The 19,112-nt window shown below is 31.4% G+C and overlaps 2 protein-coding genes and 3 non-coding genes across 5 annotated transcripts; all 5 read left to right on the top strand.

Moving 5' to 3' along the window:
• Positions 1-831: 831 nt before the first annotated feature.
• On the top strand, positions 832-986 carry LOC133316667 (U12 minor spliceosomal RNA). The gene has a single exon (XR_009752235.1). It is a non-coding gene; the product is annotated as a U12 minor spliceosomal RNA (small nuclear RNA).
• A 2,019-nt stretch (positions 987-3,005) lies between these two features.
• Positions 3,006-5,344, top strand: LOC133316664 (uncharacterized). The gene is made up of 3 exons (XM_061518446.1): positions 3,006-3,123; positions 3,231-3,336; positions 4,685-5,344. The coding sequence occupies exons 1-3, from the start codon at positions 3,082-3,084 to the stop codon at positions 4,831-4,833; spliced, it is 297 nt and encodes a 98-aa protein (XP_061374430.1). The 5' UTR covers positions 3,006-3,081; the 3' UTR covers positions 4,834-5,344.
• Positions 5,345-7,800: 2,456 nt separating this feature from the next.
• On the top strand, positions 7,801-7,955 carry LOC133316666 (U12 minor spliceosomal RNA). Its single transcript, XR_009752234.1, has one exon. It is a non-coding gene; the product is annotated as a U12 minor spliceosomal RNA (small nuclear RNA).
• A 2,334-nt stretch (positions 7,956-10,289) lies between these two features.
• On the top strand, positions 10,290-16,767 carry LOC133316665 (uncharacterized). The gene is made up of 3 exons (XM_061518448.1): positions 10,290-10,334; positions 10,404-10,512; positions 16,614-16,767. Exons 1-3 carry the CDS (start codon positions 10,290-10,292, stop codon positions 16,760-16,762), a joined length of 303 nt encoding a protein of 100 aa, XP_061374432.1. The 3' UTR covers positions 16,763-16,767.
• A 901-nt stretch (positions 16,768-17,668) lies between these two features.
• Positions 17,669-17,822, top strand: LOC133316668 (U12 minor spliceosomal RNA). The gene has a single exon (XR_009752236.1). It is a non-coding gene; the product is annotated as a U12 minor spliceosomal RNA (small nuclear RNA).
• The last annotated feature ends 1,290 nt before the right edge of the window (positions 17,823-19,112 follow it).

The raw sequence follows: 19,112 nt of genomic DNA, 5'->3' as shown, positions 1-19,112 counted from the left end.
TTTTTATTATCTGCTATTTTAAAAATCTTGGTTTGATTTGACCAAAATCTCGTTATTCTCAAAAACTATATTGCCCATATTCAAAGTCCTAAATAATTAAAGTACTTTACTCGATTCAAACTCATTTCATCTTTCCTTCATTCAAAATAAAAATAAAAATTCAGATCTTTCTCATTCAGGGGCTAATAGGATTCCTGCATCCACAAGATATAATACGTTCATTTAAAGATTTGCAATTTTCTCTTTGTAAAACTAATATAATTATATTCCTTAAAAAAGTACGTGAAAGTAGTGTCTTCAATAATTTAATAGACACTTTCAGTACGAAAAATCGAATCAAAGCAAAATTAATAAATTTTATGGCCAACCAAGCAACTTGATAGGAGAACAATCCCAAATTTAAATGATTTTTGCGGGGTTTATATCGATACTTTTTAAAAATCAATGTCAAATATTATAAATTAATTTGGTGATGATTTCCCAACATGCCTTGATATTCTAGAATCACCCTAAACAGTGGTGTTAGAAGTGCCTATGACAGCTGGTTTAAGCTAAGCATCTGAATCGAACAAGTGCGCCCTAATACATCACATCAGGAATAGGTTTGAACCTCAGCTTGAATAACTAATGACAGAAGATCTCATGCACGTGGAATAAATTGGAGTTGTTCAAGGTTTGAACCTCAAGCTTCTGGAAGAAGAGGAGGGCACATCAACAAACAATTTGTTGCCAAGGCATTTATTAGTTCACCTCATGTCCCACATAGATGAGGGAAGACAACTTGACCAAACTCCTAGTCAATAAATAAGAGGATCCCGGAAACATCAAAATTTGCCTTAAACTAATGAGTAAGGAAAACAAAGCGAGGGGTGAGAGCCACTCGCGGCATCCCCATGAGGTGCATGAATTTATGGAGGGGTTATAGGCTGGCCAAGTGTTGACGCTGCTTACTTTGCAGAACTCGCTTGTGTGGGCCTCCCAACCCTAACAAAACCCAGCAAATTGTTTTAATTAGATAGTATTTAAAATTTCACAAATCACAGAAAAAATAAATTTCATAAAATCCTTCATACTTCAAACCAACCTATATGGCCCATACACGATCAAGGCCCAGAATCCTGACTAGGACGAAAAGGAGAAAAACATGATACTTAGAAAGGTATTAAAATTGAGGAAAGATAATTTTACATGAGAATGCTAAAAAGTTTTTGAAAAAAGATAAAATGTTGATTCAACGGTTATTAGATAGATAGTGAGTTGGTAGTAGAAGATTTTGGTAGTAAGAATATCCCTCCACATAAAAATGGGAACGTGTTCATTCACGCTTATTATTTGACTAGATTGGGTGGCAGATTAGGAAAAATGGTGAAACCCCCCCTCCACATTAAAATTTAGCCATGTTATCAGCATCATCAAGAAGCTACCGCATTCGGTGGTATAGAAATGTCGCAGATTTTTTTACCTAATAGGTGCAATTTCCACTTCGTACAAGATGATAAATATTTTTCTAGATCGTAAATATATTGCTACCCGCGCTAATTGAGATTTGTTCTGTGAAAGATTAGAGATTCTAGAATTTACTTCAAGAGACAGATTATATTGGAAAAAAAAACCAAATAGAGAAAGAAAACTTGACATTATTAAATAAAATAACAAAAGTCATGACTTTTTTTTTTTTTTTTAAAAATGGGATTCTAAATTGCTTACTAAAAGGACCGTATATAGTAATTTTTTTAAACTAAGGTGCATTTCTTTGGTTACGGCATATACGCAGTTTCTTTAAGATTTTGAACTTCTCAAAATCATCGATTCTACTAGTATCTGTTGTTATTTTATAAAAATCTTTGATTGATTTATGTAATATTAATAAGGGTTCATCTAATTTTATGTTGCATGAGAGAAGATTTCTTATGTTGTAGGGTCTGTCATTTACAAGAAAAAGAAAAAAAGAAAAAAGAATGACATGATTTCGATGGATTTATTGGAGATAAAACTACTCTTATGTTGCATAAGAGTAATTTTCCCTATTAATAAAGGCGACTCCGGAATGTGTAATAGTGAGAAAAACAAAATGATGGAGATGAAACTCGACATTTTTTCTTCAAAGAATCATTATTTTGTATTTCAACTAGTTTTAACACTCAGTCATTTTTTAAAATGTCCATGCAATTATACTTTCATAATATACAAATATTAAAATTCTTGAAATTATCCTTTCAAAATCATTTTTCATGATAAACTCTTTTACAATCTGATTTAAACAACTTCAACTTCCAACTTTAAATTATAGATACGTGTGGCAATTTTATTTATTTTTTCAATTGAATGCCCAATATATCAATTATAGCATAAATAATACAACTTTAATGATATAAAAGCTTTAAATAAAATAACTAAACTCAAGCTCAAAAAATAGTTCACACATATTAATGCAAGTTTCAATTTTAAAATGCCCTCATCACATCATGAACGTACACTCATGTATTCATATATTATCTTTATTATTTAATGATTAACTATGAATGAAAGAAGCTGATATAGACCGATCACTAAATGACATGCCAAGCCATGCGCAATTTTTGGATGCTGGCAAGAGAAAGCATAGGTATAGAATGATCAAAGTTGTTGCTACACCTGCATATATGTTAACTAGAAAGGGCTAATGTTAGTGCAAGCTAATGTTGAAAGATTGTGCCATTGATTGATGATATGAATTTGTCTATATGGAGGTATTCTATATATGTAGGGATGTCCCACATGCAAATCACGTGGAGGGGGCTCCTTAAGACAAAGGAATAGTCATTTACAATATCCTCTAATCCCCTCTCAGCCAGTTATCATTTATCTCTCACGTGGGACTCCTGGTCCTACTCTTCATCCCTCTCCCTTTTTATATTTTACTCTATTTTATTGTCTTGAGTATGCATTTGATCTTCTATATATATATATGGCATTTGCACCTCTTCTTTACTCATCCTCCTTTTACACTGTTTTTACTTATATATATACAGTTGCCTAATACACTTATATATATAGTTGTTGAAGTTCACTCTAAGAGCTAGCATAGCTAGTTTTTGAATCATGGGAGATTCTTCTTCTTCTTCTGCTTCATACATTCATATGGTAAGAGAGTTCTAGCTAGCTACAACTCTATCTTTGATTTTAATTCTTTGTGTAGATCATAAGCAATCATATATTCATGGTGACATGCATGTTTGTTTAAAAATTAGGTGCAGCACCTGATTGAGAAGTGCTTGATCTTTCACATGACAAAGGAAGAATGCATGGAAGCTCTATCTAAGCATGCAAATATCAAACCTGTCATAACATCAACTGGTACGTACTCTACACTCTTTTACTCCTAGCCATCCAGTTTAAAAAATAGCAAATATACCCCTAGAAATAAAGAACATCATGTACACACATGCAAAATCACATACCATATCATGGCATGCAGAATTGAAGAGATACGAGATAAGATTATTGAAAAAGAATTGAATATATTTAAGAAATTAAATTCAGAATTAATAATATTGCAAGAGAATTTGTTTTAAGTTTTACTAAAAGAAGTAGCTAGAACTCGACTTCTCCAATATTTTCCTAACGAGTCTACTTATTCTTATAATTATATTCAAGATCAAGTTATTAATAGTTCTTTTTATATTTGATTAGACACCAATCCCTTGGTAATCTGATCCTTTATTTCACTCAAAAGCCTAATCCCTTAGTACTTTTTTCATAAAATAAGCATTAACGCAAGAATCTACAATTATAGAATTCATAAGTCCCTCACCAAAAAAAAAAAAAGAATTCATAAGTCTATCCCTAGATCATACAAACTATAGCAATTAATCAATCAGAATAAAAACACCAACATCCCTATTGTCATGCAAGATTCTAATGTCCATTCAAGATTGGCCAGATCATAAAAGAGACTAGGAATTTAAAATAGATTAATTGCATAACTTTAAATCAAGAATATAAATCATAAGAAATAAGAAAGGTAAACAGCGTTTAAGAACCCATTGGTTCCGTCTTGTCCTAACTACTTAAAGAAAATTAGCCAGACATAATCAGAAAAACAAGAACAATAGATGAAAAGAAACTAAAATTCATAAAAGGAAAATAAAACCCGGTCTCCACGATGAAGCTTTGACCGTTCCTCTGCTCCTCTGCCTTCTGGATGCGCTCCTCTGTCTCGTCTTCCGAATTGCTTTCCAAGGCTTCGTCACGTTGTATTTAAAAAATTAAAATGGGCTTTAATTTCTGGACCAGCTCACTGAGTTTTTTTCTCCTTCTCACTGTTGTGCTCGCTGGAGCGAGCAACAAAACAGGCTCACTTATACATCTCGCTGACTTGCTCGCTGAATCGAGCAACAGAGCGAGGAAGGCTGAATCTTTAATAAATATTTATTTTCGTATTTTTCCTTGATATTCAGCCGATGCCAACTGCCTTCTCATTCTCATCAGGTTAGTCATTTGTTATTTCTAGTATAGAACAACTTGAAACAATAAAAAAGATTAAGATCTTATCTAATTATTGACATTTTACTAACTTTTAATAATTTATTAATTAACATTATATTTGTAATTATATTAATTATTATTTGAACTGTATTTAGCATTAAAAATATAGTATCTTTGACACTTATCAATAAACACGTATAATATACATGATATGCAGTGTGGAATGAGCTGGAGAAAGAAAACAAGGAATTTTTTGAGGCTTATGCTCAATCCAAGAGCAAAGAGGACCGAATGTCCGAAGAAGAGACAAACCAAATGATACAGAAGATGATCTCTGATTCCTCTAAAGGTTCATGCAACGATTGATCGATCAGCCATTGAAAACGATCTTACGTATTCAGTGCGTGGACGGTTGTTATTATTTTAATATTCTAAAATAATCATACAGAGGGATCTAGCTAGCTAGTACGGAGACTTTTGTCTGGTTCTCATGACCAATAAAGATCCCTGTTGTTAAGAACCTTGAGGTCACCACCCCAAAAGCTAGCTCAAGGGGTGGGAGTGCCCAAGGCCTTATAAAGGCCATATTAGTTACCCATCCAATCAATGTGGGACTAATATATCTCAACACGCCCCCTCACGCAAGAGCCCTTTAGGCTAGAGCGTGGAAATTGCACAGGCCCATTTTTGGTTTACCCTTTTGTGCTTTTTTTTATTTTAATTCCACTTTTTAAAGCGGGGGACGGTGAGGCTCTGATACCATGTTAAGAACCTTGAGGTCACCACCCCAAAAGCTAGCTCAAGGGGTGGGAGTGCCCAAGGCCTTATAAAGACCATATTAGTTACCCATCCAATCAATGTGGGACTAATATATCTCAACACCTATCTTATATGTAAAAGCTATGTGATCCATGAATTAGCAAATAACTGCATGCCATATCAGCAGCATGAGGATTTCCATGTTGTAATTATTTGATATCACATAATGTTATATGATATAATAGATGTTGATGTGGCCAATTCCTATTTGTCTGTGTTGTTGATACTTGATTTGCAATCTACACATATTGTCATGAATAATAATAGGGTAATATTACTCTCATGTAACATGAGAGTAGTGAGAATCCAAGTAGGGCTCGCTATTTAAAAGTAAAAAAAAGAAAAAAAAAAAAGAGACACGATTTTCGATGTGAGAAAAAAGGAGATAACTACCTCATGTAAAATGAGAGTAGTATTTCCCATAATAATAAGATCAAAGAACTCACTGTAACATCAACATTACATACACCGGTTCATCTCTGAACCGTCCTTGTAAGGATAATGGGAGAGCCAAATCAACTCAAAGAAATCATTAGAGTTGAGTTAATTTAAAAAAAGTAAAGAAAAAATTACCTTACAAACATATCCAAGTGATTCCAACCATAGATTATATAATTTAAGACCATCACTGACAGGCGTCAAAAGCATTGAAGCTAGGTCTGGCTGGATTTGTGTCGTATAGAGTACTGATATTGGGATATGCCTTGTCGTATCCCGTGAATATATATGCAAATGGAAGGGTATACGATAATGACCTTTGTTCGTGGGGTTAGCAAAAAGTTTATTGGGATTGGGATTCTATATTTCTGTTCGTAAATTGAGTTATTTTTTTTCCCGGTAAATTGAGTGACTTGTACCGAATATCGTTGAGGCGAATATAGTACAAACAAATGAATGTAGCCTACACATTGAGTGAACTTGGAGAAATCGTTGTGTTTAATTTCTCATTCCTTTCTCTTTTCTATTTTCACGATTTGTGTGTTGATTTTCAACAAAATAGACCGTCGATTTTTGTTTTCAAAATAGATTTTTCAACCACGTGGATAAACTGGAAATGGGTAATTATTCCAACTTAATTAGTAGTTTTAAGTTCGAGTTTCTAGGAATTTAAATGTGTTAAAACTTGATAGGAAAAACTTTGTCACCCATATAATCGTATCCGGCCCGAATCAGAATAGTTGAGTAATACCCTAATAGCAATGATATCTTTGTGATATTCTGTTGCCCCTACTTGAATTAAGTTTAAAAAAAGGAAAAAAAGGAAAATCATTTTGTGTGTGTGGATAAATCACAAGTATTCTCCACAGAAAATAATCCTGTTCGAGGCAGTCTCATCTACATCAGAGTGAGACTAGCTCTTTGAGATTTTTTTGCATTCACACAAGAACTTGAACCCAATTTATTTTGTTTAAGTGGAATCAAGCATATTGTAACACCTTTCAACTGCGTTATTAGCATTTTAGGCACCTTACAGTTAATTTTTTTTAAAATGATGTCCTATCTGAATTTCATATGCCATGCACAAAACCCTTTTACATATGGAAGTATGAAACAAATATTAAAACCTAAAAAAACTACAATTAAATAAACACGTGCATTTAATATAATATATTAAAACATATTTACACTTTTTATTTTATATAATAGAGATATGCGATAGGTTATTTTACCTACATTTGTTTCATGTCTATTTTACCTACTATTCTCCAACAAAGTTAAATCAGAATCTTAAGAGGAGAGATAAATGATAAGAGTTAGTTAAGATTTTGATCTAACGACGTTAGAAAATAATAGATAAGATAGACATAAAAAAATAAACAGAATAACCTATCTTTTTTCATGGAAATAGCAGATGAGTGTTGACGAATTTCCTGCGGAATATCACTATTTTGGCATTGTGAAAATGGAAAAGCTAACTCAACATGTAACAATTGAGCTACTCGATCACCACAATCATTGAAATGCAACTCCTTATAATTAAGAACTGTAAAATATTATTTCTTTTGCACCGCTATGAGAAGACCTGAAGATTCCAAAGAAAACTCCATATATATGAGCATTTGTGCGTAAAAATTGAGCTGCTAACAAAACCATGCATATGGAAAATAAAAGTATGGGAGCCTGATTAGCATTTAAGATGTCTGAAAGAGTTTCATTCGCTAGGAAATAAAAAATAGAACATGTTTTTCATCAATATAAACAAATTTTAGAGATGTCTGTTCCCTTCTTCAACATTTTCTGAACCTGACAGTCAGGTAGTGTTTCCATTATCCACTTCAATAGGCCAGTCTATCAGATTGACACTTCAATGGCCCATGGAAAAAAAGGTAACCCAGTAAAATTTGTATAACTGGCGCGAGTATAATAATTTCCATCAACAAACAATTGGTTGTTAAGGCATTTATTAGTTCACCTCATATTTTAAAAGTTATGATGAGTTCCACATTGATGAGTGGAGATAACTTGACCAAACTCCCAAGTCAATAAATATGAGGAATACAGCAACATTAAAACTTGCCTTAAACTAATGAGTAAGGAAAACAAGGCGAGGGGTGAGAGCCACTCGCAGCATCCCCATGAGGTGCATGAATTTATGAAGGGGTAATAGGCTGGCCAAGTGTTGACGCTGCTTACTTTGTAGAACTCCCTTGTGCCGGCCTCCCAACCCTAAAAAACACAACAAATTGTTTTGTTTTGAGAAGTATTCGTTATATATGTTACTGTTCAGCAGGTGGTCTTGCATTCATTTTGGTTGAATTTTCGGAAATAGAATATGTGAATCATTAATTAAAAATGTAAATAGGCAGCATAATATAATTCTATAAATATCATATTACCTAAAAAATATTAACATTGTATAATTAAATTTCTTAAAAAAATAAAAATTTAACATGTGCTCAAACGGTATTTCAATAAAATCCTAGAAAGAAAACAAAGAATTTTGTGTGTCAGAAACCCTGGCAAAGTTATTCATGAAATGTTGAGGCTCACATTTCATAAAATCCTGTTTAAATTTCAAAATATTAAATAATTTTATTTTTGTTTAATAGATTTTTTTAAAATTTTAACATATGCTATAAATATTATTTCAATAAAAACCTAAAATAAAACCTTAAGTAAGCGGAATAAAAAACATGTACTTGAACCAACTCCCGCTTAAAATCCTTTGTCATTTTTTTTTTGGGTACATTGCCAGGAGGTATCCCCATTCCCATTCAACCTTCTCCGGACGAGACTAATCCCGGCAGAGTTTGATCCCTGCACAAAGCAATCCCTTGGGAGCTCAGCTGCCAACTGAGCTACCTTGGGGGTTAATCCTTCGTCATTTAACCAACCTATATAAAGAGTAAAGCTCATATAACTGGCATGGATTGAATATTTTTCAATATGACCCAGAATCCATAACTACGACAATTAAAAAGGGAAAAAAGAAGGAGATAATACCATATATTGAACTTTTATAGTTTTATTAATCTAAGCTGCATTTCTTTAGTTATAGCAAATACGCAGTTTATTTTAGATTTTGAACTTCTCAAAATCATCAATTCTACTACTATCTGTAGTTATTTTATAAAAGTCTTTATGATTGACTTATAAGGAATGTGCTATAGTGAAAAAAAAAATAGATTTTGAGATGAAACTCGACATTTCTCTTAAAAAAAAATCATTATTTTATATTGCAAAACTAATTTTAGAAAGTAAGAGTCAGTAATTTTCAAAAATGTTCACGCAATTATACTTTTATAATATACAAAAATTAAAATTCTTGAAATTATCCTTTCAAAATCATTTTTCATAATAAACTCTTTTACAATCTAATTTAAACAACTTCAACTTCCAACTTTAAATTTATAGATACGTGTGGCAATTTTTTTTTTTTTCAATTGAATGCCCAATATATGAATTGTAACATAAACAATACAACTTTAATGATATAAAAAGCTTTAGATAAAATAACAAAACTCAAGCTCAAAAATAGTTCACACATAGAGGTTATATTTACTATCTTTTTTTCTTATTACCAAATCTTAATTGTTGATTTCTGTCAATCTAACGGTTATAATTTATTGAAATTTAATAATTAATTAATAAGTGTCAATAAATTATAACCGTTAAATTGATGAAAATCAACGGTTAAGATTTAGTTGTAAGAGGTAGTAAGAAAAAAAGATACTAAGTATAACATTTCCCCACATATTAATGCACGTTTCAATTTTAAAATGCCCTCATCCCATCATGAACGTACACTCGTGTATTCATATTATCTTTATTATTTGATGATTAACTATAAATGAAAGAAGCTGATATAGACCGATCGCTAAATGACATGCCAAGGCATGGGCAATTTTTGGATGCTGGCAAGAGAAAGCATAGGTATATAGAATGGTTAAAGTTGTTGCTACACACACACATATAAGGTCCCACCTCCCATTAAAAAATATGACGAGTCCTATCTCCTATTAAAAAATAAAAATAAAAAAAGTCGTTGCACATACTTCGATGTATCACTAGTAAGAAAAAGAATTCTCCTATAACATGAGAATTCTTTTCCCCAGATATATATATGTTAACTAGAAAAGGCTAATGTTAGTGCAAAGTAATGTTGAAAGATTGTGCCATTGATTGATGATATGAATTTGTCTATATGGAGGTATTCTATGTAGGGATGTCCCACATGCAAATCACGTGGGAGGGGGCTCCTCAAGACAAAGGAATAGTCATTTACAATATCCTCCAATCCCCTCTCAGCCAGTTATCATTTATCTCTCACGTGGGACTCCTGGTACTCCTACCTCTTCATCCCTCTCGATCCCTTTTATATTTTACTCTATTTTGTTGTCTTGAGTATGCATTAGATCTTCAACATATCACATTTGCACCTCTTCTTTGCTCATCCTCCTTTTACGCTGTTTTTACTTAATTACATACAGTTGCATAATACACTTATATATATAGTTGTTGAAGTTCACTCTACAAGAGCTTGCATAGCTAGTTTTAGGATCATGGGAGAGTCTTCTTCTTCTTCTTCTGCTTCTTACATTCATATGGTAAGAGAGCTATCTTTGATTTTAATTCTTTGTGTAGATCATAAACATGCATGTTTGTATAAAAATTAGGCGCAGCACCTGATTGAGAAGTGCTTGATCTTTCACATGACAAAGGAAGAATACATGGAAGCTCTCTCTAAGCATGCAAATATCAAACCTGTCATAATTACATCAGCTGGTACGTTCTACACTATTTTACTCCAATTCATCCAGTTTAAGAAATAACTTATATACCCCTAGAAACAAGGAACATGCATGTACACACATGCAAAATCACTTACCATTTCATGGCGTGCAGAATTGAAGAGATATGAGATAAGATTATTTGAAAATAATTGATTATATATATATATATACCTAGTTATATGTCCCTGACCTTTTTATACTAGCTAGTTAAATTTGTTGATAAACTAATCAAAACCCTCAATATTATAATTCTTTTGGCTTGATCAATGAGAATGCATTGAGAGTTTACCAGACCTACTAACCTGGAAGCTTCTTTGCTAGTACTCAACCTTGGAAAGTTTGCAAGCCCAAAACAAGGTCAATATATTTGTTAATTAGATATAATTAACTCTTGACCATTCCAACAAACTTTTTAAACTTTTGGGTCTATAATTTATTCATGCTGCAAGCTGAAAAGATTTTTGAAAACATGTTAGAAATCTAATTAAATTAGAAAAAAAAACTTTATATTTTAGTTTTAACCATTTTTTTCAATTTGATTCACCGTAGATTAATTTTTATATGATATAGTCTCTTACGGATTAATTTTAAGAGGGTTGTGAGATGTTTAATTAAGATTGAAAGATGAGGACTATTATTATATATGTTTATATAACACGCGTCTAAGATTCAATTACAAGTAAAAATGAATATAAGTACATATGTCTGTTTCATATCCGATGTAGCTTGTACTACTAAAAAAGTCATTTTTTTAACGGAAAAATTATGTCGAAAATGGTATAAATTTCGTCGAAAATGAAGTTTTCGACAGAATTCAAGTCGTCGAATTTTCCTCCATTGATAACCCATTTTTCGACAAAATTCAAGATTCCGTCGGAAAATTTTCGACGAAATTTTTTGACAAAATTTGTTTCTGTGAAAAATTTTCGACTGAATTTATTTCTGTGAAAAATTTTTGACGGAATTTATTTTCGTGGAAAATTTTCGACGGAAAATCAATGGAATTCCGTCGAAAATTATTGTGGTGGTTTTCGACGGAAAAACAGATTTCGTTGAAATTTTTTGACAGAAAATCAATGAAATTTCGTCGAAAATTGATGTGAAATTTTTTGACGGAAAACAAATTGCGCCCAAAAATTGCAACAAAAAATCAATGGAATTTCGTTAAAATTTGTTAGGATGGTTTTCGACGGAAAATGGATTCCGTCGAAAATTTCCAACGGAAAATCAATGAATTTTTGTCGAAAACAGATGTAAAATTTTTTGACGGAAAACAAATTTCGTCAAATTTTTTTAGATTTTTTTTAAAAATTTCTCTCTACAAAATTAATATCAATTTTCTATAATGCACTTGATAAAAAATATAATGAAAATAAACAACATATCAAAATCAAATCTCCTTAATCATTACATTAAATGCACAAAAGCCCCTCTAAAGTATTTAAAAAGGCTTGTACAATTAGCGAGCGAAGTACAATAAATATATATTGTAACCTTAAAAAATTAACAAATAAAATTAACATATCAATACGCAATACAAAATTGACTTCATAAATCAACGAAACAATTTCTTCTTATAATACATGTATCTCCAAACATTATTATTAAATCTGGAGGATGCTATAATAAAATTAATGGAAAACAAAAAAGTAGCTATGGATTCAAATTGCTATAATTCAAGTCTATAAAAAAGTAGCTATGGATTCAAATTGCTATGATTCAAGTCTATAACTAGAGACAAAAGTAACATTGGAATAAATTCATAGGTACAACCTAAAATACATGATGTGAGACTAAGCTTATATTATTTCTACTGTATGTATATATAACATTTTCAAACTGGAGCGTATAAATCATAAGCACCAAGCTTGTTATATATATATTCTATTCAAAGACCATTCAAAGACTTTATAAATACATCTACTAATTGATCATTTAAAGGATATAAAACTGGTCATAATTTCACCAGCAAGGACCTTCTCTCGAACAAGATGACAATCGATCTTGATATATGCTTGGTTTTTTCATGAAATACTGGATTAGAAGAAATATGTAATGTTACTTGGTTGTCTCAAATGAGTGTCCATAAGACAACTAGCAGATGAATTGTTTGTGGATAGGATGAAATAATTCCTAGCTACAGCTTTCTTCTATGATACTTAAAACTCAATTTTTAATTCTTTGTGTTCTTGCATATTCTTTATTTTCATTGCAATTGCTTTCAATTATTTTTATTTTAATTCAAACATGATTACATCAATTTGATTTGTCCAAATTAGAGAGAATATTGAAAATAATACTTGGTATCATTAATTCTCGTCGGAACGATATCTTTTTTATTACTTTATTACTTGTACGATCGGTATAGTTGCCCTGATCGCAACATATATTTAATATTTTATTTTAGTTTGAAATTTATATTCAATAATTTTCAAAAATTATGATTAAATTTCTTTTACAAATCGAATTTTATGCTAAAAAGCATTTCATTAGAAAAAATAAATATAATAGTGATAGATATCAAAGAAAAAAAAGGCAAAACAAGGAAAAAAATAATAATTTAAATGAATACGATATACATTAAGAATGTGTATAACAGTGAATAAACATACATAATCGATATATTTAAATTATTAATATTTTATTTAAATTTAAGTAAAATTATGAATATGATATATATTATAAATTAAAAAACTTAAAATCTAAACGATTAATATATACATTACGAATATACATTATCAACATGAATATAATAAAATTTAAGTATGATCATAAATACAATATCTTTTATGATTAATTTTTATAAATATAATTTTATTTATTTATAAGAATTTTCGAAGAAATTCATTTTTCGTCAAAAATTTTCTGACGCGAAACGAATTTTGTCGAAAGATTCATAAATATAATTTCTTATTTGATTTTCTTTGTAAGAGTTTTCGACGGAAAATGAATTCTGTAGAAAAAATCATCAATATAATATCTTTTATGAATTTTATTTTTTTGTAAAACATTTTTGATAGAATTCGTTTTCAGTTAAAAAATTTCGTTGAAATCTGATTTCCGTCGAAAAATTCTTAATTATTTTAATTTTTTACAAGATTTTTGACGGAATTCATTTTCTGTCCAAAATTTTCGACAGAATCTGATTTTCATAGAAAATTTCATAAGTATAATTTTTTTATTTATTTTATAAAAAGAATTTTCGACGGAATTTGTTTAGCGTCGAAAATTTTCAACGGAATCTGATTTTCGTCGAAAAGTTCTTAAATATTATTTTTATGCCAAAAGTGTTTATCCTTTTAAATAACACAACTTATATCCTTTTACTCTCACAAAGAGGTGAGACCCTCACTTTTATTTTTTTGTCAACTCTCTTTCCTCCTTTGTCTATCTCTTTCTCTCTCTTAAAATGACACAACTTTACATCCTTTAAAATTACATACACTTTTTCCTTTTTTTTATTTACTCTTTTGTAAGTTTTCGACGAAATTCGTTTTCCGTCAATTTTTTTGACGAAATCTGATTTTCGTCGAAAAATTCTTAAATATTTTTTTCTGATTTATTTTTTTATAAGTTTTCGTCGGAATTCATTTTTCGTCAAAATTTTTCAACGGAATCTGATTTCAGTTGAAAAATTGATAAATATAACTTTTTTTATAAGAATTTTCTATAGAATTCATTTTTCGTCGAAATTTTTTTACGGAAGTTGATTTTCGTTGAAAAGTTCTTAAATATATTTGTTTTTATATTTATTTTTTTATAAGTTTTCAAAAAAATTCAATGGAATCTTATTTCTGTCAAAAAATTCATAAATATAATCTCTTTTATTTTTTTTATATTTTCGATGGAATTCATTTTTTGTCGAAATTTTTGAGGGAATCTGATTTGCGTCGAAAAAATTTTATGTAATATTTTTTCCATCGAAAACTTCGACGGAATATTTTTCGTCAAAAATGGAGACTTTTCTAATAGTGAACCAAAGACATGTTGGGTCAAAGGATATAAAGGTTGATGATGGAACAGAACAGAGTGAGGTACCTTGTGATGAAGAACATAAGAGGGCATGCAAATAATGAGATAACATGTGATGGGAACAACATCACCATAAACTCGTAGGGAACATTGCCATCAATTAACAATGCTCGAGTAGTCTAAAGAAGGTGACAGTTTTTGCGCTCGGCTACACCAAGTTTTTTAGGCTTATGAGGACAAAATGTTTGATGAAGAATGCCATGAGAAAAAAGAATTGTTTAAATTGATGAGATAAATCTCATAGGCATTATCACTTTGAAAAGTACGAATAAGAATACGAGACTGAGTTTTGATTTCGTTAAACAATAACTAAAAAATAAAGAATAACTCATAACGATTTTTCATTAAAAATAACCAAGTACACATGGAATAATCATCAATAAATGTAACAAAATACATAAAACCCAAAGAAGAAGGATGGTGACTTGGCCCCTAAATATCAGAATGGACCAAAGAAAAAGGAGATAAAGCTCGACGACTAAGACGACTCGGGAACGTGCTACAAGTATGTTTCCCAAACTGACATGACTCACAATGTAAACTAGAAAGAGATGATAAATGAGGTACCGTTTCCTGAAGCTTGACAAGATTTGGATGACCCAAACAAGTATGGATAGTGAGGGAAGAGTGCACAATAAAGCAAGCTGAAGAAGAAAGGAAAATTTGATAGAGACCGTGAGATTCACATCTTCTGGTAATCACCTTCCCCGAACTTTGATCCTGCAAAATGACTTAAGTTTTTGTAAAGAAAACCACACAATCAAGGGATTTGGGGAAATGATTAATGGAAAGTAAGTTAAAAGGGGAACAGAGACCATACAGAACATGATCCAGAGATAAAGTGAGGAAGAGAAGAACCAGACCAATCCCACGGTATTGAACCAAAGACCCATTAGTCATAGTAATAATAGGAAATAAACTAGTAGTACAAAGAGAGATGAATAAAGACTTATTACCAGAAATGTGATAAAAAGTCCCAGAATCAAGAGTCCAAGGGCCTAGAGATACCAGATGGAGTAATGGAGGCAGTATAACCAGATGCTTGCTTCTCAGACCACAAAGTCATAAATTCATTAAAAAGATATGCAGGAGGTTGTGGTGCAGAAGGCAACCCTGGATCAGAAGCAATAAAAGGAGCTTGAGCAACATGAGCAATCCGAGGAGGTTGATGTTGCTTGCCATGGAGCTTCCAATAGCAGTCAATAGTATGATTGGTCCGATGACAATGAGAGCAAAGTAATCGACCCTTAGAGGGTTTACGTCCATGACTAGTTGGAGACTCATAAGAGATAGGAGTAGTATCCATAATCACCAAAAGAGACTAGATCCAAAACCATCTCGTAGTGGGGAGAAAAACCTAACTGGTCGCTGCCGGAAAAGAGACACCACGCGCTAGCCAACCGAAGGGAGAGGTGAAACTTCCACGTGAACGTGTATAATTGAATGAGACTACGACCTGGACATAGAGAACTGCGCTGCCGAGGCAAGCACAACGATAGGTAGTTTGTCGGGAAAAACCACTGGACAACGGTGGTCAACAATGGAGGAGCAGCGGTCAATGGATTTTCGATTGTTGTTTGCGAGGAGAAAGGGCTGATAATATGTAGAGACGACCCAAGAATAAAAGAGACGTCTAGAAACTGACAAAGATACAATATTCGATTTTTTTTTCTTTTTGAAAAGGCGATAATGAACCGTGAGTTCACTGAAGAAAATAAGTGGATCAAGATTCCTCTCGTGCGTTAAGCTCTAGATACCATGTAGAGTAATAAGAGAGGAAGGAAAACATTGAAATAAATCCGTGTGTATAATAGCACAGCGGAAGTTATGTTATATATAGAATTATTGAGTACATACAACTTGAAATACATTATGTGAGACTAAGCCTACAATATTTCTAGTACATGTATATACAACACCTTGCACCTCCAAACAATCCAAACACAAACACAACCATGCACGTGACATATATTAATTGCAGTCACATATATTAAATATATAATTAACATCCGTATGTTCTATTAATGAATATTAAACACTTATAATATATATGATATGCAGTGTGGAATGAGCTGGAGAAAGAAAACAAGGAATTTTTTGAGGCTTATGCTCAATCCAAGAGTAAAGAGGACCGAATGTCCGAAGAAGAGACAAACCAAATGATACAGAAGATGATCTCTGATTCCTCTAAAGGTTCATGCAACGATTGATCGATCAGCCAATATTGAAAACGATCTTACCTCTATGTTTCGCTTCAGTTCCTCTAAGTGTTTTTTTCTCCCTCTCTCTCTCTCTCTCTCTCTCTCTCTCTTTACACTACTTTGTAGTGTCTCTAGCTACATTACTGGTCCCCATTCAATGTATGGACGGTTGCTATTATTTTAATATTTTAAAATAATCATACAGAGGGGTCTAGCTAGTACGGACATTGTCTGGTTCTCATGAGTCATGACCAATAAATATCCCTATCTTTTGTAAAAGCTATGTGATCCATGAATTAGCAAATAACTGCATGCCATATCAGCAGTATGAGGATTTCCATGTTGTAATTATTTGATATCACATAATATTGTTACATAATGTAAATATGTAATAGATGTTGATGTGGCTAGCTAATTCCTATATATTTGTATATGTTGTTGATATGCGATCTACACATATTGACACAAACAATAATATAATAAAATCAAAGAACTCACTGTATCGTCATTCGTCAACATATATAACTTAAGACAATCACTGACATGCCTCAAAAGCATTGAAGCTAGGTCTGGCTCTATCTGTTTTGGGGTATGCCTTGTCCTACGTGAATGTATGGAAATGGAAGGGTGAATTGTTTGTAACAACTTTCTACTGGGTTATATATTAGCTTTTTAGACCTTACGGTTTAAAATTTTAAGAGTTAATGATGCATTATGTAATATATATTAATTAATGAATTTATACCTAATTAAAAATTCAACATTTCAATAATCTATTGTGTTATTCAACTGGTTGTTAAGGCATTTATTAGTTCACCTCATATTTTAAAAGTTATGAGTTCCACATTGATGGGTGGAGAGAACTTGACCAAACACCCAAGTCAATAAATATGAGGATTCCAGCAACATTAAAATTTGCCTTAAACTAATGAGTAAGGAAACAAGGCGAGGGGTGAGAGCCACTCGCAGCATCCCCATGAGGTGCATGAATTTATGAAGGGGTAATAGGCTGGCCAAGTGTTGACGCTGCTTACTTTGTAGAACTCACTTGTGCGGGCCTCCCAACCCTAAAAAACCCAGCAAATTTTTTTGTTTTCAGAAGTATTCGTTATATGTTACTGTTTACCAGGTGGTCTTGCATTCATTTTGGTTGAATGAAAGGAAATAGATTATGTGAATCATTAGGTAAAAATAAAAATAGGAAGCATAATGTTATTCTATAAATATTTACCTAAAATTATTAATATTATATAATTAATTTTTTTTTTTTCAAAAAATTTAACATGAGCTCAAACGGTATTTAAATAAAATCCTAAAAGAAAACAAAGATTTTTTTTTGTGTGTGTCAGAAACTTTGGTAAGTTATCCATGAAATGTGAGGTTCACATTTCATAAAATTCTGTTTAATTTTCAAAATATTAAATACTTTTATTTTTGTTTAATAGATTTTTGAAAAAAAATTAACATGTGCGCCTATAACATTATTTCAATAAAATCCTAAAACATTATAAAAATCTTTATGATTGACTTAATTATATAATATGAATTGATTTTAATAAAGGCGACTAAGGAATGTGCTATAGTGAAAAAAAAATGATTTTGAGATGAAACTCGACATTTATCTTTAAAAAATCATTATTTTGTATTGCAAAACTAATTTTAGCAAGTAAGACTCAGTAATTTAAAAAAATGCCCATGAAATTATACTTTTATAGTATCTAAAAATTAAAATTCTTAAAATTACCCTTTAAAAATCATTTTTTATAATAAAATCTTTTACAATCTAATTTAATCAACTTCAACTTCCAACTTTAAATTTATGACAGAATTCAGCACAACGTTTAATGAATATAAAAGTTTTAATAAAATAAACTAAACTCAAGCTCAAAAAATAGTTCACACATTAATGCGAGTTTTAAATTGAAAACTATGCCCTCACATCATGAACACACACTCATGTGTTCATATTATCTTAATTATTTGATGATTAACTATAAACGAAAGAATTGACATAGACGGATCGCTGAATGCCATGCCAAGGCATGGGCAATTTTGGATGCTGGCAAGAGAAAGCATAGGTATATATGTTAACTAGAAAGCTAGGTTAATGTTAGTGCAAGCTAATGTTGAAAGATTGTACCATTGATTGATGATATGAATTTGTCTATTTGGAGGGATTCTATGTAGGGATGTACCACAAATCACGTGGAGGTGGCTCCTCATCAAGACAAAGGAATAGTCATTTACAATATCCTCTAATCCCCTCTCAGCCACTTATCATTTATCTCTCACGTGGGACTCCTGGTCCTACCTCTTCATCCCTCTCCCTTTTATATTTTACTCTATTTTATTGTCTTGA

The sequence above is a fragment of the Gastrolobium bilobum genome, unplaced genomic scaffold, assembly GCF_033153095.1.
Source record: "Gastrolobium bilobum isolate Gb01-03AN ecotype WA unplaced genomic scaffold, APGP_CSIRO_Gbil_v1 utg1827, whole genome shotgun sequence".
NCBI classification, from domain to species: domain Eukaryota; kingdom Viridiplantae; phylum Streptophyta; class Magnoliopsida; order Fabales; family Fabaceae; genus Gastrolobium; species Gastrolobium bilobum.
The sequence above is the reverse complement of the archived record's forward strand: the minus strand, read 5'-3'. Positions and strand labels throughout refer to the sequence as shown.